General features: G+C 38.2%; 2 protein-coding genes across 2 annotated transcripts; one reads left to right on the top strand and one right to left on the bottom strand.

The window, feature by feature from the left end:
* Positions 1–1,941: 1,941 nt before the first annotated feature.
* LOC122328822 (PPARGC1 and ESRR induced regulator, muscle 1) lies at positions 1,942–7,857 on the top strand. The gene is made up of 4 exons (XM_043224798.1): positions 1,942–2,097; positions 2,621–6,126; positions 6,667–6,780; positions 6,992–7,857. The coding sequence occupies exons 2-4, from the start codon at positions 2,646–2,648 to the stop codon at positions 7,096–7,098; spliced, it is 3,702 nt and encodes a 1,233-aa protein (XP_043080733.1). The 5' UTR covers positions 1,942–2,097; positions 2,621–2,645; the 3' UTR covers positions 7,099–7,857.
* A 674-nt stretch (positions 7,858–8,531) lies between these two features.
* On the bottom strand, positions 8,532–21,469 carry plekhn1 (pleckstrin homology domain containing, family N member 1). The gene is made up of 16 exons (XM_043224799.1): positions 21,232–21,469; positions 19,316–19,406; positions 18,356–18,517; positions 17,303–17,383; positions 16,606–16,696; positions 15,233–15,366; positions 14,667–14,819; positions 13,295–13,375; positions 13,124–13,199; positions 12,836–12,981; positions 12,593–12,739; positions 11,716–11,964; positions 11,392–11,553; positions 10,793–11,014; positions 10,122–10,182; positions 8,532–9,286 (listed from the first exon to the last, which is right to left on the bottom strand). Exons 1-16 carry the CDS (start codon positions 21,303–21,305, stop codon positions 9,105–9,107), a joined length of 2,112 nt encoding a protein of 703 aa, XP_043080734.1. The 5' UTR covers positions 21,306–21,469; the 3' UTR covers positions 8,532–9,104.
* Between the last annotated feature and the right edge of the window lie 4,107 nt (positions 21,470–25,576).

Below are 25,576 nucleotides of genomic sequence, written 5' to 3'. Positions count from 1 at the left end.
CTGCTAAGTAGTCCAAACAGATCCCAATCTTAATCCCAGAAACGGATTTATTGGGCTTAATCCTGTTGATGAAAACAGAATCCCACCCGCGTTCAGACAGCCCACCGCCCCAGGTGCAGTGAACTCACTAGACAAGGCTCTGTCTCAGTAAAGCTCTGATGAATTGATAGTGTAGGACCTCGCTGGGCAGCATGCCCGGTCTGTGGTTGGTAAATTGGTAGGGGGTGTTTTCCCACAGAAGCCAGAATCAAATGTATAAAGGTCATGAATAATTAAAAGAGTGAATGCAAAGTGGGTTTTGTTGGTTTGAATGTCAAGCAAACTTCTCACTTAAGAAAGACCCGAGTAACGTTCCTCCCGTGAAAGAAAAGGGACTCCATGAGCTACTGACTTGTTATTTAGTATTTTGTTCTCGCATTTAATATTTTGTAAATGATATATCCTGCTACAGTTTATCCTCTGATTCTCTGTGGAGTTCAGACACTTGTGAAAGAAGAGCAGAAGGCACGAGACGGCGCTTAGATCTCTGTAGATAATGGGATTAAGAGAGATCTGTTATCTTAATATCATAATGATTTAATGGAAATTCACAAGTTGGCCAAATTAGTTAATCCTACTGTCTACATTTATAATCTTGATGTCTCTAAACATGACCCCGTTTACCATTCAGCCTTTTGCTGGACAGGAGCCAAGCAGTTTTGTACGAATGATACATACATTATTTGCTTAAAATGTGTTAGTTCTTGATGAATCTTTTGCAAAATTAAATTTGTGCATTTGCCAGATATTATTTAAAGCAACTAACATTATATTTAAAGCTGGCATATTCATTTAGTCATTATATTTCCTAGCGTCTTTGTCTTTAGATGTCCTTGTATAATACACAGCATGTGTTTTAAGCGCTGTTGCTGAAGAGACGTGTCAGACCATGACGGCTGTGTCAAATGACCAAAATGTGAATGTGTCTGACTGTGACATTAATACCTTGAGTGGTATTCGCCATGACTTGTTTCTAAGCAGCTGGAAAGAAGACCCTACATATGATATCAAAGCAGAAATCTGGCAACAGATACAATCGTATGACCTTTCGCTAGAGTCCTCCACTGTGTCAGCTGATGGAATCTTTTTGACTGCAGGCGATACAATCCTTTGCTTTCCTCGCTAAACCTGCGACAAAACATGCCAAATGGCATGTTATCGGGAGCCGACATGATCGGTTACAAAATATCTACGGTATATATACTGTATAACTTTTGTACAGTGTGCGTTTTGTATGTATGATAGGTTAGAATGTTTAGTTAGAACTTGTGACGTAATTGGAAAATGAATAGAAAGGCTTGTAAGGGCTTATGCAACTATTACAACTATGTTTTATATATAAACATACAGTTAAATGCTGTTTGTCAGTGTACCACGTACTTAAGGTATTTTGTTGCAAATGTCCTTCTTGTGATGACTTTGATTATAATATGCTTTACTTTTTTTTCTTCTTCTATGCTGTAAATATTTCAAGGCTTTGTAGCCATTAATCCGGTCTTCAGTGTCACATGATCTTTCACCATGGGTGTGATGTTGCTGAATTAAAGTAGTAAAATACTTTACTTTACCTGTACATTAACATTTGTTATTGTAAAAAATATTAGATTGTTTATGGTATATTTGTTTTTTTACAATGTAAACACTAATAAGCTAAAGCTGCCATATCTCTCATGAACTTTTTAATGCTAATATGTCATTTATATACAAATGAAGCATGGTTTTGGAAGACTCTGCTGTGACTTCTGCATTGCTGAAAACCATGATAATAAATACTTGAGCAGATTTTGTAACAGCCTTGCCAACTAAGAGGTTATGGTGTTCACTTTGTACACATTTGTTTGAGGGGCTGGTGGAAGTGTCAGAGAGTGAGAGAGAAAGTGCTGCGTGTATTACGTGATGTGTAACACCGTGCTATTTATAACAAATCATAGGGCCTGTGCTGTACCTCTTTTACTCGGAAGGACACAGTTCAAAGGACATTTACTATACCCCAGGCTACTGAAGTGGTGTGACAGGCTGACTGCTCTGGGACTTTTGCACTTTCACGCCATTGAACAGGTAATGTACAGATTTCTGCTATGAGTTTAATATTAGATTTATATTCAGACTGAACAAAAATCGAAATGTAAACAAAAGCATACTTCGCTATGCAGTTTTATCAGTGATTAAAGAATAACAGTTGTTGTTGTTGTTGTTTTTTCAAAGAGTTTGATTAAATGCATGATTAATTTTGTTACTGAAAAAAATATGGATTAATTTAACTAGATAACTTTACAAGTATTTTTAATGCAAAATCTATATTTAAAGCAGGGAATAATTGCAATTGTAGTTTGTTTAGTGTTTTTGAGGTATAGAACATCTTGCTTCTGAAAAATTGATTCAGATATGTTGTTTCATGATTTGTAGCTGCAACATCTGTTTATCAGAATAAGTTTAAATTGATTATGAGTCAGTTAATACTGGTTGTGCCATTCTTTGATTGCATTAAAAACTTCTACATTGCATTTTCCCCGTTTCCCTATTTATTCCCTATTTATTTTTGTAATTCATTGATTAATTCTTGTTTCATTTGTATATTCAGAAGCACCTGTGTATCATCCATCACAATGGACGACTTTGAATACAGTGTGCACATCTCCGACCAAGATTGGGACTGTTTTTTTCAGGAGTGTGAGGACTGTGACCTGCTCTCTCCAGTGCTCGCCAGCCGAGAGGACTCAGGTATGAGTGACATTGATGAGATAGGCTGCCTTTTTCGAAGCAGGACCCCTGCCGTTGGCACAGCACCCACAGACCCGGATCCAGACCTTCAGATTGATGGTCCGCCAGACTGTGAGGGTTCACCTGTCTGTAATTACCTCAGCAAGTACGGAATACGTAGTCCAGAGCAGGTTCTCTCTGGCAGTGAGGAGGACCTGCACCTTCAGACTGTCAATCTATTCTTTGAGCAGTTAAAAATTGTCACTGAAAATCAGCAGCCCTTGGAACAAAGCCATGTTATCATCCATGCAAGTGAGAAGACAGGTCATCCGGAGGGTAACCAGGATATTCCATCTGGCCGAAATAAGTCCAATCTTAGGGGAGAAATCACTAAACAGGGTGCAGCTCATACCTGGGGTGATATAGTCTCAGAAAAATCATCTGTTTATGCACAAGAAAATGCATCAATGTCTGACACAGAACTAGTCATTGGAAAGAAGTTATTCACCACACCCCTAATTACAGTAAGAACGAAGCAAGAGAAACAGGGAAGATGTCTCAGCAAAGATCTACAGCTCATACCTGAAACAAAGCCACCTGAAAAAGAGAAGATGGTAATGGTTAATAGGAAAGAGGTGATTGACCCATATCCAGCAAGACAAATCATTGCTCAACTGGATGCTATAAGTAGTTCTGACTCAAAAGATTCACCAATCGGTCAGTTCCCAGTGTCACCTTCCAGAAGAAAGAGGAGGAAGAAAAAGAGAATGAATGTTGAACCACTAGAGCAAGGGCATGAGGACAAGAACTACCAGAAAAGTGAATCAGAGGAAGAGAGATTTATTCAGTGGGAAGAAATCAGCAACCTTCCTGCAAATGTCTGGAAGACAGAGCAACTATCACTTCAAAGAATTAAAACACCTTTGATTGCACACAATACTGATTATTTACAGCTAAGGAACACATTTGACTTGGAGGCCTCCGCTGATTGTAAGTTTTCAAAAAGCTTGCCAGTATCTTTTACCAGTAATTTAGGCACCACACTTCCAAAGCCGGAGGTTGGACACATAAGCTTTAATACTCTTTCCAAAGGCATGCATGATACATCCCTTGTAAACAATGGACAATTGAAAGCAAAGATTTGTGAGCTGTCATTATTACCCCAGATAGATGAAGTTCTGAATGTAAAAGAAAGTGGATTAAATTTAACTGAATCCCTTCAATTTGATCCTGCTGTGCACTTAAGAGAGAGCCGAAACAGTATTACAGAGACCTTATCAGCACCTCTAAGTGATAATTCTGATCCAGGATGTCAGAGGAAATCCTTATTATCGCCTAGTGTTTCCATTGATGTTGATTTGACAGAGCCTCCTTCCTCTACATCATTTAAATTGTCTGAGGACAAAGATTTGTCTTGTTTAGGAAAGGAGACAGACTGCTCTCCATTAAAAAATTACGAACAAACAATTCCAAGCAATAGTAATATAGCAGAGATTCAAGCTACTGAGGAAAGAAGTTTGTCTTTAACTGAAAGCATTGATAGAGCAGAATCTTCTTCAGATAGAAACAGTCCAGAAACCTTTGCTTGTTCACAGGAGGCTTCTCAAAAATGTAAAGTATGTATTCATAACAACATTTCAGAACATCAAAGCCATTTGGTTTCTGAAACCATTGAAATAAACACAAATATACCTTTAAGTGAGACAAGTGCAAAGACAGAGAGTCATTTGTCTGATAATATTAATGATGGAGCCGATGAAAGTATCACCGAAAGCAGAAATAAAACTAGTGAGGTATTAATTGTGAATGCCTCATCCATAAAGCCATGGAATTCAGATGAATCAGAAGATAAGAGAGACATTAGTGATAATGAAGTTGCTGTTTCAGCCAGGAATAATAGTGAACAGCTATTTTGTGGAAAGTCCATCATATCTAGTGGTTCTACAGAAGGAATGCTCACTGAAAAACCTACTCAAGATGTTTCAGAGTTGCCTCAAAATACAGTTACTGAAGACACTTCCTCCATTGAATTGAAAAGTGAAACCAAAAATCTAAAGCGTGTTTCTCCTGAAGCTTCAAATCAACTTCAATGTCCTGTGTTTGCTATCTCCTCCTTTTGGAATGAAATGGAGAAGCTAACCATCAATGACATATTGCGTCTGCGGTTGATCAGTAATGCCCAACACCCAAGTATTCTGACCCAGCCAGAGGATGGTAGCATAGCAGACACTACAGATGCTGCAGACTCGGGCTACTTTACACAACCTGACGACTCTAAACCAGACCGCTCAAGTGGAGACATGTCTTACATATCTGATCTGGATGAAGACCTTGTACAGCTTCAAACCCCATCTCCTTCTAAGCAAGAGGATGAGTCGAGTGAGTTTCCCAGCTCTTGTGGTGTTATGTGGGAGAACGATCTAGATCCAGTGTTTGTGAGTGATGAAATGGTGCACACAAGTTCTGAAACTGCTCTTTCTGAACATCTCTACACAACAAATGCTCAGCAGTGCTTCAGAAGAATGTGTAAGAACATGTCTGTGCAGAATCTGCAAGATCTAGATACTCAACCAATCAGAAAAATCCTAAGAAATGCCTCAATGCACTCAATCCATTCAGAGGTTGAAGATGATTTTATGGATCCTTTTTACCATGTGAACACATCCGGCTCAAAGATCTTTTCTGACGATGAAGAAGAAATAGAAAGCAGTGGTATAACGTTTTCTGAAGTAGTCCACTATTTCTTTGGTGAGGATGAACCTGAACGTTGTACGTCTCGTGCAGATAACATAGCTGCCTCGTACCTTGATGGTCCTGGCACCTCATTGCCTGAGACATACGACCATTTTTTTTCAGAGTTTGATTCTGGAAGTTTTGTTTTTCCAATTGTAGAAGAGTCAGGGGGTGATAAAATGGTTCCCATATTTTCCTGCTCGCGCTCAGCTAACAGGAACCTTCAGTTCCCAGAGGCTTACGACTATTTCTTCCCTGATTCCCCTGGAAGTTCAGATGAAGATGATGAGAATGACAATGCGGCAATCAAGGTGGTGACACGGTTTGACTATAAGTCTCCCAACCACGATCCTGTTGACATGTACGAGCACTTCTTGTCTGAAGATGAGAGCGACTTCCTCTGGACGAACCCTCTTTCACTTAGAAAAGTTAGACGCACAGGTTTTACTGTCCCTAAAGGGAACACATGTTCTGGGGAACTTGTCCCTGTGAAAACATTTCCCAAAGGAATCGTTCAACCTATTAACGCCTTGAGCCCTGATGGGAGCCCTTTTCCAGACTCCTTGCTCTTCAACCTGGAGAACCGGATCTTCCAGCAGCTGGCTGAACAACAGAAGAAGTGTATGGAGATTCAGACAGTTGTTGCTGATCCTAGTAAGAACTTCTACCATGCAGTATTTCGCACATACACACACTGCAAATTACTAAGGGTTGTTTTTGTTTCCTTTAAACCTAAAGTAAGAAAATGCATTGGTTTTCTGGAAATAAACGTCTTTTCTGTCAATAGCTGCTGACTAAGAGTACCTAGTCACATGTAGAGCCATGGGCTGATGGAATGGTAGTACGTGCAAATTAGACTTCACTCCTGCCGGGCAGCTTCTCAAATAGGCCATGTGCCAGAATTTAAGAACGTTCATTTAAAGTACAAGTAAAAATAGAGAAAACTCCAGGAACATCGGGACACTAATCATCACTTCATAAATCACCTTTCTTTACCTGCCTACTGATATTATTTTATATTACATTATATTAGAAGTTCACCAAAGTTTTTATTAATACTCAACAAGGATACATTAAATTGAGTTTTTCCTCTGGAAGCTGGTTTTATTTATGTATACTGATTTCAGGAAACAAGTTTTTGTGAAAATTAAATGCCACTGCACTGTTTTTCTGATTTTGGTGCTTCTTTTCTAGGGTTGGATGCTCCATTTTTGCCTCTTAGACAGGCAGACATGTGCTTGGTTTGTATTGCTTTTGCCTCATGGGTGCTAAAATCAACTGGTTCAGGAGCAGACACGTGGAAAGCCGGTATGTGTTTTTATTTTCCTAGATAGGGTTATCCATTAGATTAGTGATTCAGTTGTGTTTTGACAGTATTTAACATTTGATACTTTTCAAAGAATAAATATAACATCCAATTGAGCTAATTTTTGATTAAAGTGTGATGATTATAAATACAAATCATAGTAATCATTAATGACGCATATATGTCTGTGTTGTTGTTTTTTTTATTGCTCAGCTCTACTTGCGAACGTCAGTGCGCTCTCTGCCATACGATATCTGCGCAGACACAAGAGGGAGGAGGTCTCTGGAAAAACTCCTTTGCGTCAGATAGAGCCAGCATAACTGAATAGCACAGCACAGTCCTCAGATCTGATTTCAGTCACATCTACCTTTTTCCATGTAATCCAAAAAGGTCATTGCGAAGATCAGACATGTGCATGCGTGAGTTTTTCCATCATTCTCAGTACGTATTATTATGATTAACTCTCTGATGTGTGCATTTCTGATGAACTCAGTTGATATACAATAGATGAATATAAGAAAATGTGAGAAATAAACTGTGACTTCAGGCCAGTGGCATTTTAATAATCTGCATATCCAGATTGTAGTTGCAAATGACCAAAGATCTTTTCCTGATTCTGAGGTATAGTGGATTCGCTGCTTGCAGTGAATGCTGTTGTGTGTTGTGAGGAAAGCAGCAGTATGTTGATTAATATTTGATAATGAGATGCTTATGAAGGTGTTATGATGGAAGATGGACACGTGTGTCTAAATAAGTGTACTTTTGGAGAGATTTCAATGGAAGAGCTAATGTCTATGCACAAATAGACAGTGTTGTGAGACTGTTGGGATGCTGGAATTTTTGCTGGGCCAAATTATTTTGGTGTATTTATAGACCATCTAAATATCAAATCATAAACTCGTATGATTGTGGTGGTTGAGGAGAGATCCCCTCACATGATTGTAAAGTGCTTTGCTTTGAGTGTATAGCAATACACAATAGCGCTAGGCCTATAAAAATGCCTCACTCATTCATTCATGGTGTTCCTTTAAAAATCATGTAGGATAAATAAATCTTATGTTTATTTGGAAGAATTTAAATGAGTTTAAAGTGTGTTTTATTTATCACTTCACCTGTATGGTAATAGTAATGCTTATTTTGTCCTCTAGAGGGGACTAAACATTCAGTAGAGGGCAAGAAACCTAAAGCTTTCAATGTAGCCTCTACTTCTAAATGTTACCAGCAGATGGCAACAGAAGACTGGTCTCAAAAAAGACGGGGTAAGATGACCCACCCACCTTAGCCTTCTTTCTCTTGACCATTTTGAAAATAAAAAGTTTTTGGGTAAGATGGGCCCTCGAGAATTGGACCGAAAGCTCAAATTGTTTTTTTTTTGTTCTTTTAATACCTAATATTTATGGGGTTATTAGGCTTTATAATAGTGCCATCTTACCCCTCTTATAATAGTTTCTGCTATAACAACTAAAATAGTAAATGTCTGTATTATATATATATATATATATATATATATATATATATATATATATATATATATATATATATATATATATATATATATATATGAACTCATCCTGCAAATGCTAAAGTTACATCTACTAAGTAAATCCATATTGTTCAGAATAAGCAGCAAATGTGTTGTATCATTTAAAAAAATACACAAACACACACACACTTATACAAACATATACACATATTTCCAATCACTTAAAAATCACCAAGACATTCACATTAAAAATGAACAGCTGAAGCAGTGTTACAACCGTTTCATCACTGTTTATTTGTCAAAAACAATGCGAAAACAATACAGATGTATTTTATAATGAATAACTTTGACCTCCACAGGACAATTTCTTTTTTAACAAAAAGTAGAAGACCATAATGAAGTATAAATAAAATAAAAATAATATTAAATCAACAATAATAAATGCTTACATTTAAAACTTAAATAGAAAAAAATTGCATATTTACATTGCATTAAAAAAATATGCATATAAATCAATAGTTTGTAGGACTCACAAACTAGACTAAATGTAAAAACTCCCAAATGCTACCTTTTAAGTATTTTTTGCTTCTATACATAAATGAGTAAATCATTGTAATACAATTGTTTGTACCGAATGCATACAGCAGTCTGAAACCATCACCACACATATAAAGGGTATTACTTGTGCAAAATATGTCATAGAGCCACTGAATAAACAAAGTGTGCATATCCAGATGCTCGGGCATGCCGGCCCACGGTGAAAACATGCCCAGTGTGCATGTGTGGCTTTGATTAGTCTGCTATGTGTGCAAGTCCGGACGGGCATAAGCCCATTGTTCTCTTTTATGACCATCTCTGCTGTGTTGTCATAGCGCCCAGGCCTTGAGCTCCAAAGTAAGCCGGTGTCCGGTGTGGTAAAGGTCCAGGCAGGGGCTGAATCATCCCATTATCCGGGTCAAACTCCCATATGTTATCATAGTCCATTTCCTGGTCATCTGGATCCACTGGCTGAAGGTAAGAGTCGTCTGTGAGAAACAAAGGGCAATCATGTTTTCAAAAACTTAAAATATTTAGTTGAAATCCATTCCTGTAAAATTCAGCTTTCAATTATTGAAAGGCACCCTGCTCTTAAGAAATATACCTCCAATATTTCGGTATCAAAATTCACACGCCAAGTTTAAGAAGTTAGTAAACTGAGCCATCTAAATAACTTCATGCCCTAATTTAGGATCTAACGTATCGTTTGTTGTGTTCTTTTCCACAGAAGGGCTCTAAATGTCTTCCTGGATCTCCCACTTGTGTGCTTTAAATCACCCTCGGTGGTAATTCTGTCCATTCGCTGGTCTTTCCTTCATGTGCCACCTGCAGTGCTGTCATTTAAAATACCCTGGGCCTGAGACTCAAGTCTTACACACACAAACATACACATGCCCCCTTCATCTGCACACTTGTTTCCACTGCCATGTCCTGCCTGGACAACCACACTCACATGCATGTGTGTGTGTGTGTGTGTGTGTGTGTGTGTGTGTGCTAGAGAAGGTCATTCTAAAACCGTCCCATTAGCTGTGCCATAAGAGTCTGGCCTATGCACGTGTCACCACGGATTATTTCCTCTTTATGGTGTTGTCTTTAAACCTGACAAGTGATTTTTTGATCAGTTGAACCAGCCTATAAAACACTGATGATCTAGGTCAACATTTCATACGTTAAACAAAACCTGTGGCCACAAAACTGGTCGTGCAACTCACACTGTTTATCTTCGGTATCTATTTCTTTATCTACATCCGTGAAATGCGCGTAACATTGTGCCATTGTGGTGCTGTGACTGCCTCCTAACTTCAACATGTCAAAAATTCTCACCTGGTGAGTAACTGTAAGATATCTGCTGCGACTCCATGACAGTGTGACCTGAGAATCCTCTCTGTAAAAGACAAAACAAGAGATCATTTTCACATACTGTTTTGAAGCTACATTCACGCAGAACAACATTTCTGTCTTTCTTAATTAGTTTTTGTCCTATTAATTCATTACAAAATGCAATTTGTACCTTTCAAAAGTTCTGAAGACAGAAGAAAGTTTTTTTTATTAAGCACAGGGGGAAATTAAATTGATCAAAAGAGAAATTAAAGAAGCTTATAATGCTTCAAAAAAAATCTATTTTCAATAACTTCTCTTTAATTTTCTATTCATCTGAGAATACTGAAAGATTCCACAAAAAATTTCAAGCAGCACCACGGTTTTCAACACTAATAATAATAAGAAACATTAACTAAACCAGCATATTGGAAAGATTTCTGAAGAATCGTGTGACTCTTCATACTGGAGTAATGACTGCTGAATTCAGCTTTGCATCACTGGAATAAACTACTATTGAAATACATTAAAATGATTTTAAACTGTAATATTATTTTTCAATTCGACTGCTTTTACTATGTATTTGATCAAAATATGTAGCCCCAAAAAAATTAAGAAATCTTATTAACCACAAACGTTTGAATAGTAGTGTACAGTAGGAAATGGACTATCATTACCTTAGAGAGTGGTTTGTGTTCTGGCTGTCGGTTTGGGGCGGGCAGTAACTTCAGTTTGGAAACGGCCTGGGCACGTAGCTCATCAGACCACTGACCGCTGACCAGCTCGGGCTCCGGGGCCTGGCCGTGTCTGATTTTCCGCCCAAGAGGAGGTGTGCAGAGCCGGAAGGAGGGAGGAAGGAGAGGAGGATACGACTGCTCCATGGAGCCCCGAGAACAGTGCTGCATTGCAAAAAAAAGCACTTCATTAGATGTGCACTCACTCAAAAGGGTGCTTTAAAAGACAGCATTGTGAACTAAACCAGAAGTACTCCGCTGATTAAAGGATTTAGACCTAAACCAGTTATGTAATCCAGGTTTGAAAACCCATTAAGTGTAAACCTGCATTCCATGTAGAAATATGCGCAAGTTAGAAGGGCTCACACTGTCTCATTCGCTCAGCAGCCTTCTTCATTATGCATCTGGATGGATCAATAAGTAATGCGGGCTATGGGGACTTTCCATGGGTTTAGCTCATCAAATCAGCGCCCCTGCTTTCGGGGTGTTTGGTCACCGCGGTGTCAAGTGAGAGAGCGGATCTGATATCCTGACCCACTTACCGATGCATGTGCAGAGCTCTCCTCCAGAGGGTACATGCCGGGGGTGCTGGGGTCGTCGTAAAGTGGCGAGAGAGGTTTGCGGTGGCCGATCAATTCTGAGTGGCGGTGTTGTATTAAGAGCTGGTGTTTGACATTTGTCTGTGGCGTGCTCCAGCTGTTTGACTGAATAAAGACAGACGGGGAAAATAAAACTTATGCTTGCTTTTATGCATTCCAATTCCCCTCAAAGCCAAACCGATGCAAATAATTTAAACATCACTTGTATTTGAATTTAAACAAAACTATACAAAGCAGGGCATCAGATTATAGTCGTGCTCTGCTTACCTTTACTAGAGGGGCCTTCTCGATGCGTTGAACGGGGCCGTTGCTGTGAACCGAACTGTACGGCGTGTTGTAAACCGGTGACATAAGCCCCTCTGAAGCGAGATAGGACGTTTGAGGAGAGGAGGAGTAGTGGAGTGAAACAGGACGGTGGTCAGGGGCCGGTCGGGCTCGAGAGGAGAAGCTGCTGCTCCTGCTGCCCAGGTGAGCCGAGTACTGCGTGTCTGAGGAGTTAGGCCTGCTGGAAATGAACTGTACCAACACACACAACACAAAAAATGATTAAACCTACTGTATTCACACTCTTTTGCTAGATTACAACTAACTGTTCGACTTTCCACTGTCCAATCAATTTCAGTGGATAAAACCTAGTGCAACAAAAATTCTAGTCCTTTATTCAGTTTCAATCAAAAATCTTTAGCTTTAGCAGAAATTAAAAGTGCTGTGTATGGCTTGTCATGAAAATCAACAAATGCTTCTTAAGTAAATTGTTGGGTTGTGTATGAAGTTCTTTTTAAGAGTTAGAATAACTAGATTAAAAAATGTATCACGGCTACTTTTGGAGGATACTTCGCAAGAATCTTGTAGGTGGTAACACGACGGAAATTGGTTGCGCACATGTTAATTATTAGCAGCCCAACTGAAACACTGCTGATCTTGTTCACAACCACATGTGATGCTCCTCCAAAATAAACAAGGAAGTCATTTTTATGAATGCTCCCCCTGTGGATAAGCACTGCCTAACCCAGTTTCATACTAGATATGAAATCAGTCTGTGCAAGAGCGGCTCACCTGGAAAACTAGGAAAATCCATTGCGGATGGGAAAATATGTTCACAGCTTAATGTTAATGGGTTTGGGTTGTTGAGATAGACACTTACACAGAGAGGCTCAGCATAACCAGGGGAAATAGGGTTGTCATCGGCACTGGGCAGCTGGAGCTCATGGGATCTGCGTTTGTTCTGGGACTGTTTTAGCGGGTTGGTAGCTCCATGGCTGCTGCCGCTCCACCTGTCGAACTCTGGAGCCTGAGAGTAATCGAGGAGAAAGTGAATATCTCTGAGCATTTACACGCAGTATCTAAGATATTCAACACCGTGTCCAAGATGGAAGTGATGGCTCACCTGTTTCTGTGTTGGAGTGTAAATGATGTCATAGACAGGGGGAGGAGGGCTAAGAATGGGGACGTCAGCGCTTTTAAAATACTGGATCCAGTCATTGAATTCGCTCTTGTCCAGACAGGACACGATGATGGGGTTTATCAACTTCCCTAACGACAAAACCCACAAAAGTTAGAGTCACGTATATGCATCCGTGCAGAAACAGGGAACAGCATAATAGGAAACCAGATTACGCTCATCTTTATGGCACGTATCAGATCTTTATAACTGAAGTTTGACTTGTTAACTCACCCTCGATCATAAACGTGTTGGGCTTGATGTCCTGGCACGGAGTTGTAACTGTGATCATGTTGAGAGGAAGTTTGCCCTGAGATTGCAAATGCATTCATGATTATTTTCCTCAAAGGATTATGCAATGTTGCTGCTGTATTCATTTGTGCAGATGAAATTATTTTAAGATACCTTGTAAAAGAGGCCATCGCTCTCTTCTGACAGAATTATGAGATAGTTGGGATACAGCACCAGCAGACGGTCATACTGCTCCTGCAGCCAAACAGAAGATCGAGTTTTTGAACAATTCAATCAGAAGACAGACGACTCACTCATCAACCAATCGTTTGAGTGAATGAACCATTGACTCACAGCTAGTGATGGGAGAAATGAAACTTCGAAATTCTCAATCAGAGTGGTTCTTATGATTTGAAATCAGTTGCTTTTAGGAAAGTGCAATCTATCTATTAATATAATGTATATATAATTAAATATCATTAATTATGAAGGGTCTGTACAATGTGTGTTCTTTTACTGAAGGGCTTCTGTCTAAAACTAAAGCGCTGTGAAAGAAACAGTGCTGTTGGAGCGGAATTGGTGGACCGGAACTAATTTTTGTATAGACTAATAAAATCTAAGAAGCTGACCATTGCTTTGTGCAGCAATATGCACGCATTTCCCAGAGGTCTTGCTCCGACCACGAGTATGTGTGTGTTTTAACTCAGGGTGTGTTCAAAGACAGCTGTTGGGTGAGTCAAGTGAAGTGCGTGAGGCAAGCAACTGGTTTACACACCCTTTTCACAAGCAGGTCCTCTCCGCTCTCACAGTACACTTAAGAAGGACTATCAGTTGCTCGCCCTCCCTCACTCTCTGGGAAAGGTTTAGATATTTGGCCACACGTACGCCGGATATTGGGTTACATTATGGTCCCCATAGTATGAACTGGCGTGCTTTCTGTTTGTGTGCTGTCAGTTGAAGGAGACTTGCTGAAACCAGGCAGACTCTGACTAATGAGGGTAGTGTGAAAGTGGCCATGCCAAAACAGACCCTAAGTGTAAACTGAGCCTGCTTTGCACCTCTTAAGAGAGAATGGGAGTGTATTAGACCCTCCTCACACTAAGGCCAAACAATTAATTCAAAGGCTTTTCAGAGTGAACATCAGTTGTGTAATGGCAATGCAAAAGCTTTCAAGTGAACCTCATTGTAATTTTGTTTCCTTACATTTTGAGTAAACTTTTTTTGCTGTTTAATAATAATTTTGTATATGTTATTTGTATATATAATCTGTGTATATATATATATATATATATATATATATATATATATATATATATATATATATATATATATATATATATATATATATATACATATATATATATATATATATATATATATATATATATATATATATATATATATATATATATATATGACTCTCCTTATAATGCCAATATATATATATATATATACACATACATTTTTATTTTTTTTCCCCAGGTTGTATAAATAATCAAACCAAAACAAAGAGCGAGATGATGAGAGCATTCTGGAGAACTCTTACCTGACAAGGCATGTGTTGCAGCCTGGCTTTCGTGACGTAAGTGATGGGCCCTAGACTCTCTCGTTGGGAGCCCTCCCACTCATAAATGGGTTCTTTACTGATGGAGTTCCTCAGCTCCTCCTTTTCCACTTTAGTCTCTTCTGAGCACTGTACCTTTGGAGGCAATACTGGGTTTAAATCCATGTTCAAAAGCAAAAACTGTCATGTCATGTCTTATGATATGCGAAAGATAAGGGAGAGTCATTAGCACTGTGGATTTCAAAGAAATCTATTGCTTCTCGATTGCATGTTCCTGCTAATTATGGGATGCGGATGTTTGGCTCAGTGAGCTCACTTGTTGCAATAGCATGATGTGTCAGAACAGGAAAGAAAACATGTCTTTTTAAAAATCCAGCTAAGGTGACCACAAAAGAAACCACTCCCTTATGAAATCCCAGAGGACAATGACCAACATTAGTCACGCTGACCTGAATTAACACGTTTTTTTTACATGTTCATTGTCTTATACTTCAATTCAGCAGATAGCAAATACAAGTAACTCTGATTAAAGGTAGATTTACCAGTACCTTAATTCTTGCGTATGTCTCTGGTACGATAGCACTGCCACCATTGGCCTCGATTTGTTCTTTCAAAAGCCCAAACCAGTTGTTCATCTCCTCTTCTGTTGAGCAGTACACGATGATAGGATTTAAGCTGACCCCTACAAAGGTCAAAGACAAGGGGTCAGGGGTTAGGTCAGATGACTACGAAAATTGACCATCTGGATTTCTTTAAAACCTGCAACAGGTTGCTGAACATTTTGGTGAATCTCTTTTTTTGAAGATGCATTTGCCTAGACACCATTGCTCTGATTGTTGTCAGTGTTGACACTTTTGACTCTGAGAGTAAATAATCTGTTTCAAGAGCTCTTAAATTTACAACATGCCATGCATTTTTAGCAAACCAGTTGTCCCAACTTGAAAACAGCTATGCTGAAAGTATGCATCAAACCTGGAATTTCCCTTTTATCAGACCCACATTCCGGCCATTATCAGTGTAGATATCAGCCACTATGACCTGCCCTGTACAGTCATTTCCAGTTAGGTGTGATGTCTTTTTAGCAGAGGCATGTGTTCATGTGCAAGACTTGGTCATTTTTTTCTCAGATTACATATTTAGTCAGGACTGGAAATGCTGCTGTGTGCAAATCTCGCTCCCATCAATCTAAGACGTCATCTTTAAAATCTAAAATACAGTCCTATCCGATATAATGTTGTGAAAAATAAGAAGATTTATTCACTAATTTGGAGAGTGGGACTTAACATCACATAACGGTTAAGCTTTCATTTTTTTCCATCACGGCCGCACTGACTCATCTTCCGAGAACGTTAAGCGTAGTTAGAAGCGTTTTGTCGATTGCTCAGCGTGACAAAGCTATAAATTCAGTATTTTCTTATGTGGTAAATTCTCATAAAAAATTTATAAGCAAACTTGTGTGTTCAGGTCCAGTGCTTTGGAATGTGGAGTACTTTAACCGTAAAGGAGAGGTGAAGAGGGAAAGGGCCCTCGTAGTGCCACAGCTGAGCGAGTTCAGGAGCACCTGTCATATAACAAGGGGGGTCTTGAAGACAATTTATCTCTCTTTTGACCGGTGGCAAATGTAGGAGGGTTTACTTTGTGTTAGTGCTTTTGAACCTCTGGAATGTCTGAACACGGGAAGTGGTTTTGGGCCTACATAATGTGGTTTTACAATGTATGCCTCACCCGACTTTTGTTTTCTGGTTAGTTGAGGGTCACAAATTTCTTTCTTAATTATATCACTGAGAACACAGGGTTTGGATTAAAAAACTTTTGTATTGGGCATTTATATGTATGATAACTAAATCTCACTATCACTATCTTTTTGTTTCATGTCAGGCTTTTCCTGTTTGTTCAACCCTGGATTATCAAGCACACTGACCGTTTATCTGGAATGCAAATTCCTGCGGATCACCAAAGCTGTTCCTGTTCTGCACCTTGCAAATTGTGAGCTCTTTGAGAGGAAGTGTTCCCTGTATAACAAAAATAAATCATAGTTTAGTAGTCTGACTTTACAGTGAATTAAATACACAATTATATAGAGAGTCGTTTGAAAATCATTTATGTATTTATTAAATGTTTAAAACAGTAATAAGTTGATATGATAACATTTTATATATGAATGACTTTAATTTATTAGAAAGTTTAAGATTTTATTTTAATTTCATAATCATAAATACTACGTTGTTATGAAATTTATGACTCTTTAGTTGTCACTTTGACACATTCAGTTTTTCTCAATGCTCTTGCAGTGATAATGAACATTTATTACCATCACCTCCCTATGACTCAGGTTAATGAGTACAAACATAATAAAACCGATTAATACAGGTCACGGTGAATTTTATGGTTGAATACAAAGTAGTGTGGTACTTTGGGCATGGAGAAGTGACACATTTTACATCATCATAAAGCATATGAAATCTACAATATCCGTCTCCGTTACTGCATGACTCAAACGACAGTTCGTGCCTAAGGCAGCGACACAAGCAGGACATATATGGAGCTCGTTTACATTTCGGCCTGTGGTATGCATTGTTTATTGTGTGTAAAAAAAAAAAAAAGAGTGCATCTCTTACCTGGTATGTGAGTCCAGTTGTGTTGTTGGAGACAAAGTGAAGATGGGTTTGGAACAGGTCCAGATAGCAGTCATGCACGTCCTGAAAGAACATTCCATCAGCTCAGAATCGACACAATCAGAGGGATCATTCTGGGTAATGCTTTATAGGCTTGAATTCAACAACACCGGCAGATTAAAAGATTTCACTCTCCCATAGTCTAAATAGCAAGATTTTCAAATGTTAGGTTGAAGGCAAGCTCCAAACAAGATGCAACATTTCACCCAGACAAAATACAAAAAATAGACGGGGCGCCGATGTGTGGTAAATGTAGCAATCTTGTTCACAATCCCTGGAATGGATGGTTAAATACTCTTGTGTAAATCGAGTCTCTATGAATACTTTCTGAGAAGTGTTTGTTTGCTCTAAAGACTAGTTTAAAGCAGCAGACGTTGATTTACCACAGACAGCTCATTTCCTTTCATCTGATCTAGGTCTTTACCACGTTACAGAATATGCCATTATCACAAATGCTGTTAGGTAACATTTCCTTTCAACTGTAATTTCACCACTGTACAGTATGTTCCCCTTTGACCTCACCCTGTGTTTGGTTATTTTTCTTCCCTCTCCTTTGCAATCTTTTTTTTTCCCAGTATGACTACATGTTATCAAACCAAAGAGATTCCCACGCTTCGGAGCCGATGTGTAATATATCAGGGGTTTGATCGGAGCGCTCTGCCCCAGGTAATCTCTGCAACTCTGAGCCATTTCACAACACCTCACATCCCTACATGTTCCGACACGGACCAAACTCCCCAAGCTGCACGAATTAATCAGCAGATGCACGTACGTCATTCCCACGGTGCTTCATACAACCGCCGTGTGACATCTTGTATCTTCCACCTGTTTGTTATGCATTACCTCATAGAGTGTGATTAAGTGACTGTCACGGCTGCTTAGACCACCTTAATCATCATTCGAAAGTCTGTTTTTGAAAGGTTTACTGAATGATTATTCTTGACGACTGCGTGTTTGTTTTGGAGTTTGATTGGATTTGTGTTTTAGATGTCTTACCTGGCAGTGCAGGAAGCGGAAGCGAACTTTGGAGCTGTGGATCATTCTGCCGTAGTTCTTTACGTTGATGCTGCTCTTTTTCCATCCACTAACGGGGTCATAGGGGAACGGAGGGTCCCATTTGATGTTCTCGATCGCCTGGAGATCTTTCGGGGACATTTCCTATGTCAAAATAATGTTAAAAGTGAGTACATTTCTCACACGTAACATCTGACATGCAAAGATGTTCTTTGCCAAGCCGATTGAGAATGTTTTCAGATCTTTGTCCAATGTTTTCAGAGTTTCGAGCAAAATATGTTCTACAGCTTGAAAAACATTCACAAGATGGTAGCATTAAAATATGATTTATATGTTTCCATTCTAAGAATGTTTGTAAGTTATGACAATGCTATTTGAACATTCAAAGCTTCCAATTTTGAATAAAGACTAAGTTCTAAGAACATGGACTTGTATTCTCGTAACAATCTACTAACATTTTGTAAAAAAGTTAGTAAAGCAAAAGAACACTTTCTTAAAATCTAAAAATTGATGTTTTTATAAAACATCAATTTTATAAAAAGTGACGTTTGCGAGCAATATTTTCATATCTCAAGCAAAATTTAAGGAAAGTGTTCTTAGAGCATAGTCTTGTTTTCTGATAATTCTGATAATGTTTTTCGAAATGTTATAAAAATGAAATGAAATAACAAAACAAAACTTTTTTTTAAAACACAAAAAATGACATTTTGAACCTTGTCAGCTCTTGGAATTTCTTTTTTGTAAATTTAAGAAAAATCTTAAGAAAGGAATCTTAGAACATTATCTGGTCACATGCTGCTGTCATTTTCAAATAATTAGCACCACCAAGGAAAATAATTTTCAAAACATGCAAAAAAAAAAATCTGATGTTTTGAGCGTTCACAGAACTTTTCATGATTTATTTGAGAAGGTTCGAAAATCATCAGCTGGGAGGTTTCTCACCTTTCTCGGTGTGACGGTACAGAGAATGTTGATGATGCTATTGGACTTCTCCTGACCCTCCTGTGGGTACTTTTTCCGGAACAAGCGGCTGCTGCTCAGAAAACAGTGCACAAAACAGTAGACCCTAGTTAGGTTGTGAGATAAGAAAAAAATGGATGCGACCCCACACAGGGGTTATCTTGACTCAGGGTGATCAGTTAATCATGTCGAGTCAGAGCCAGTCTGTCTGTGAAGATTCTGGTGCTCAGTGTCCCACACAAAAGATTACATCACCGTTACACATGTCCATTCTTCCTTAGCTTGCACTAGTCAACATATCAATTTTGCATCTCTGTCTGCGCCATTTAAAGAGAAAAAACAATAAAGCTTGTGTTACAAACCACAATGCTCCGCTCATGAAATGCCTTTTGTTACCCATGACCCCCATTTATAATCATTAGTGTCAGATCTATATAATGAAGTCCTTCCTGCTCGGCGATAAACTAAGGAAGTCAAAGTCAGCGAGGAGATGATCCTCAGTGAGAGAGAGAGACATCCTCAGTAACTCCCATGTTTTTCTTCTCTCTCTTTGTCAATCTGTCTCTGCTTTGAATGCAATTAGCATAACAACACTGGGCTCATTCATGCAGACAATAATGGGAAGTATCGGTGATTTACTAGGGCTCAGTGATTGAACGTGTTTGGCATCCGGAGAATTCATCCGGGAGAAGAATGCAGGTTGTAGGCAGCTTGTTGCACAGAACACGCTTGTAAAAGTGATGAAAGTTTGACAGGTACAACTTTGTAACTTTACGTAACTATTTCCAGCGGATCAGCTTTCGTTTTCATTAAAAATGCAAGCTTTCAGCGTACTTATTTAAATCTGATAGGGGGACCTGGGTTTTAAAGGGTCCGGGGTCCCGCTACGCTGAACTTTGATCTGATATGTTTGGAGTAAAAATACAAAGACTTTTTTATGGTCTCGGACTCTGAACCCTAACTGAACCCAGCAACTTACATTCAGAGCACATGCGAACCAGACACAGGCCGATGTTAAAATAAGCCAGCTGTCTATTTAACTGACAGGTAGTCAGAAGAGTTTTCCAAATTGGACAGCGCTAAATTACACGGATCGCTGTCACTAGCAGGACAAACACAATAGTATTACTTTCTGCACAGGATAAACCCAATTCTCTCCCAAAAACCACAGAACCTGAGAAGTCTGTCCTTCCCTGAAGGCTGCACTGGAAATAGATCTAACTTCATTACACTAGTGAGTTCTATCTGCAGATGAACGTATCAGTCAGTGAGAAGTGAGATCCTGACTCTGAGCTAATGAGATTTACAGACAGCATCATTACGCCGCTAAATTCAAATCACTAAACCGTGTTCATCATGTCATTGCGCCACAAAATATCATTTTTCAGCAAGCATTTTTGTCTTGTTTTCCATTAAAACACTATCCTATATTACTAAACCCTTTAAGCAGCAAAATAGGAAAAGCTATTTTTCCCCATTGGCAAATTTTCCTTATTTTAAATGTATATATAAAAATAAAATGTAAATTGTGTTTTAACTAAATAGTAATAATAATTATCTTATACACACATTATACACATTTAAATGCTATTTCAGTTTTTCTCCGGTTTAAAATGTTTATGTTTTATTAAATGAAATGAAACTTTTTATTCATTCGATGTTCACAACTTTGCTTCTTAAGTAACTGTGTCTGGTTAAAAAAAATTGACATTTCTACTTAAAACAAGACAAAAAATATTGATGTTTGAGCTGTAATATTTTTATGTATTTTCCAAACTTCTGGCATTTCAGTCCAATCCAAACTCGTACATTAAACCTCGTAACGTTTCATGAAATCATGGCATGTCTTCATACGTTTAAAGCTTGATAGTTTTACGGTAGAGTCTCGTGGTTCTTACCTGTTCCTGCGTATGAAGCTCTTGCTGGAGAACCTGAAGTTGTGTTGGGGGACACATGACATACTACTCCCCATGTCGATCCTGGGACTGTGCGTGTATCTCCTTGATGAGAAAGTGCTGGTGTATCTGCCTGCAAGATCAATATAGTTTAGTGATCCCTGCTGTAATCCAACCTCCCTGGAGTGAGTGTGTGTGTGTGTCTGTTCAGCAGAGAGGCGAGACTGATACTGAAGCAGCAGACAGACGAGAGGGGAGTGTATGAGAGAGGGAGTGTGTCAGTGGGTGGAGATAAAGTGAGGTGTGTGTGTGTGTGTGTGTGTGTGAGCAGGGGGTGGAGGGAGACGAAGATGAGGGACCAGAGCAATGAAGTTCACACCTTCTGCGTGAGATCCCTTCACTAAATAAAGCCTAAATGACAAAGGGGAACGTGTAGTTTTTCACACCTTATAGTGGGCAAATGGCACTGATTTGAATGTTTGAACACTCTGATGAAAGAGTATTAAAGTCTGAATGGAGCCTGCTGGTGTCACTTGAGAGGTCACAGCAAACATGTCTGGACATGGACATGCTTTGAATACTACGCCAAAATAATTAATATATTTAAGATGTCTGGAAGTCTGTGTAGTGAAAAAGTTTCAGAACACTTAAATTGCTAAATGTCCACAGTTTTCATTTTTTTTATTTATTGTTAACTATTGATATTTTTTTCCCATATCTGTCATCCTTTCCTGTATGCTTCCTACAAATACAGAGATGCAGAAAATCTAAACTGACGGATGAAAATTTCAGAGGCAGCTCATATTATTTTTTTTCACGTGCAGAAATTCCTGGCAGTATTTTGTTTTATAATGATAATAATAATAATAATAATAATAATAATAATAATAATAATAATAATAATTGTAATAAAAAAAAAGTGAAGTAAAAATTTTTACAAAATCTATATTTTTTTCTGGCATCTATTAATAGGCCATCTTCTCATTCTTGTTTTAGAGATGTTTAGACAGAAAAACTGATATGCTCAGTTTTCTTGAGTGTTTTATTATGCATTGTTGTGTGTGTGTTTAACATTCCTGTCTGGTCTGTATTTTATCTTGTTAGTAGTCTATTATTGATATTATTTTACTGCTGTATATATATATATATATATATATATATACACACCAAGTAATAAAACACAAGAAATACTTTCTAACTTGGAATAAGTAAATCTACAAAAAATGTGATAATTTAATGCTCTCTACTCCTAAGCTGGTCACATTACAGTCGTCTGTACTTGCTGTGAACATGTGACTGTATGGTCTCTGCATGTTTGCAAATGTGTGAGATATGATCTAATCAAATTAAAAGCGCAACACTCCCTTTGCAATCAAAGAAGCACAAGTGAATAATCCCATCCTGGTGAGGGTTTGTGTCCCTGATATCTTCCAGCTGTCAGACATGCAGATCGCCTCAAGAATATTACATTATAACAAATGTAATTACAAGTCCTCCCTCTTTGTATGTGTCTTAATGATGATTAGCTATTGTATGAGATTCTGTGTCAGGTTGCATTCTTTGAATGGTTCTTCCAATGACGTGTAAATGTATGTGTACTTAAACTCCATATATGCATTTCAACTCTTGCCATTTATGGTTTCATTCCCACGGCATATTTTCAAACAAACCCTTAGAAATTAAATTTTTAGAGGTTATTGTTCTAATGTGGGTGGCTGCTGATTCAAACCAGCTGAACCAGGAAATGTGAGCGAGGCCACGCCGGAGGCACTAAACTGACACATTCCTGCTCAAGCATTCCTCGGTTCTCTATATTAAACAGATACAGCACGTCTATACTCTGATCTGACGCTATGCCACTGTTTACTATCTTGCTGGGAATTTCTGTGGATCAGACTAATAATAGCTGAAGTTCGGAGCAATAAAAAACAAATCATATGAAGTGTTGCACAAACATGAAGATAGCATTCCTCTGTTTTATTAACTTGGGAAGATTCTCCGGTTATAAATGTGACGAAGGCAGTTGGTGATGAAAGAAATATATTCCAGAAAAAGCCCTTTCATAGAGCTGTCATGGAAAAACAGAGATGATGTATCATTCCCCCCGTTCCCGGTCCGAACACTGAAGATCTGCACTCTGAGTCATGACGTGCTCACTCTGTATCAAACTCAGAGCCTCTTAAAGGAAATTACAGTGTAAGAAAAAACAGGGAAACATCTGACATAGTCTGGGAAAATCTCCCTTCCAGTCATACGGGTTTCGGTCTGCTCCTCCAGAAGGGTTGGATCCGGAATATTTAATCTTTACAAATCCCTCCGTTCTGACTCCAGCCGACACAGAGACCCCCTGTATTTACGAGGAATCACTTTTCATTAATAACTCTAACGAACATAATCTCTTTACTTTTATATTGCTTAATATTTCATTAGCATATTCACTAAAATGTTTTGTATTTATTTTTAATTATAATTTGACATTTTATATAAGTTTTATTTTATTTATTTATATTTGTTTTATTAAGTTTTTTTAAAGAAATAAATACTTATATATATATATATATATATATATATATATATATATATATATACATACATTAAATTAAATTAAAGACAAAAATATGAAGCAGCACAACTGTTTTCAGCTCTGGCGAGTAATAAGAAATATTAATAATATAGCATTTTAGAATGATTTCTGCGCTCTCGAATGTTCCAAAAATATATATTTAAATATTTAAAAGTATATTTAAACAAATGAACTCTTTTTGATTTTAGTTCACTTAAGTTTCTTATTTCTGTGGCATTATAAACTTCAAAAGCACTTGACGAACCACAATAAATTATAATAATATAACTAAATAACTTATTTATAAATGTTAATTCGTGTTCTGAAGGTTGAATAATCATTGTCGAGTAGCCACAGAATACTACTGTGAATTTATATAATCCACAAAAACAGAAGGTTTACATTAAGCATGTGTTTTTTTTTTTTTTTTTAAGTTGTCACAAAGGAGAAAGGACGGAAGTGGAAGGATGTGGATAGAAGTGGAAAACCAAGCCAAACACAACAGCGCATCTGACGGCCCACAACATTTTATGTGAGTAGTTCTTCCGAACTTATTAAAACAAAATCTTGTGCTTCCTCATCTGAAAGACATTTTCTGTTTGGCTCCTACATGGGGTTAAATGCTTAGCCTGTGACTGGATTATATCTCCAAACAAATAAAGGAAAACTATGTAATTCTCAGTCACCATATACTCATGATTCACATCTCTAATAGTAATTTTGACCACACTTTGACCTGTGACACACATAATTCTATGTTAGTTTCTGTTTCATAAATTCGCCATTTGAAACAAAGTTTACAGGAAAAGTCGTGATAGGACAGACTTTAGTTTCGCAGTGTACCAATAAAGCCAGGAATCTCACACGCATTGAGCAAGGCTGTCCGCACGACCCTGTCTGGGAAGTCCTTCTGCAATGTTTTTTCAGACTCGCTGGGTGCGTTAGAGGTGTTACCTTCACACCTCTGGCTGTTTTCGGTGGACCACGTGTGCAAGAGAGAACCGCGGGCGTCAGAGCTCTCACAGTACAAAAAAACAGGGTGTAAAAGGTGGAATAAACAAGGCTTTGAAGGGCCACATCAAACAGGTGTAAGCTTTGTGGTAAGATGCCTTTGTGATTTTTTTTTTAACACGTTCAATAGAAATGACTGATAAAAATTCTGTTAAAATGTCAAATGTCATATAAAAATGTCAAATGTGATACATTCAGTGAAGAGAAAAAGAATAGAAACTAACTAAATCCTTCCTTGTTCCCTGGAATAGATTTTTAGATACAACGTTTTCCTTACATATTTTGTCATAATTCTAGGGAAGACAAAGTAGTAGTTTCAGTTAAAACACGTCACTTTGCACTTTCTGTTAAACGGTTATTCTGAACCTGTCATTTATGCTATACTTTGAAAATAAAAAGTTACCACATATATATATATATATATAAATATATATAATATATATATATATATATATATATGCTGTGACGAGTTGCCCTCCTCTTTATTATCATATATATATATATATATATATATATGAAGGGATATGTGTGTGTGTGTGTGTGTGTGTGTGTGTGCGTGTGACCCCGTAGTCCAGGCTGTGCACACAGCTCATCCCACTCTGCAAAACGACGGAGACGCCGCGGAAAAGCCGCCGCCCCTCGCACGGGGTGCATTACCTGGACCCTTCCCCTGGAACACGGCCTCAACCGACATATCCCCTTTTATACTTTTCCCATGGAGTTCAATAAAATTGTCTGTCGTTGGCTCCTCCTGTCACAATATATATATATATA

The sequence above is a fragment of the Puntigrus tetrazona genome, chromosome 23 (assembly GCF_018831695.1).
Source record: "Puntigrus tetrazona isolate hp1 chromosome 23, ASM1883169v1, whole genome shotgun sequence".
Lineage (NCBI taxonomy): Eukaryota > Metazoa > Chordata > Actinopteri > Cypriniformes > Cyprinidae > Puntigrus > Puntigrus tetrazona.
Note: the sequence above shows the minus strand (reverse complement) of the source record. Positions and strands in the feature narration are given on the sequence as shown.

Bases quoted from the DNA above. Each gene is read 5' to 3' on its own strand.
- LOC122328822 (XM_043224798.1), top strand. From the start codon at position 2,646: ATGGACGACTTTGAATACAGTGTGCACATCTCCGACCAAGATTGGGAC. The intron at 6,127-6,666 runs GTAAGAACTTCT...CTTCTTTTCTAG, and splicing joins GACAGTTGTTGCTGATCCTA to GGTTGGATGCTCCATTTTTG. The intron at 6,781-6,991 runs GTATGTGTTTTT...TTTATTGCTCAG, and splicing joins AGCAGACACGTGGAAAGCCG to CTCTACTTGCGAACGTCAGT.
- plekhn1 (XM_043224799.1), bottom strand. From the start codon at position 21,305: ATGGGGAGTAGTATGTCATGTGTCCCCCAACACAACTTCAGGTTCTCC. The intron at 19,407-21,231 runs GTAAGAACCACG...TTTTCTGAGCAG, and splicing joins AGCTTCATACGCAGGAACAG to CAGCCGCTTGTTCCGGAAAA. The intron at 18,518-19,315 runs GTGAGAAACCTC...ATTTTGACATAG, and splicing joins GTACCGTCACACCGAGAAAG to GAAATGTCCCCGAAAGATCT.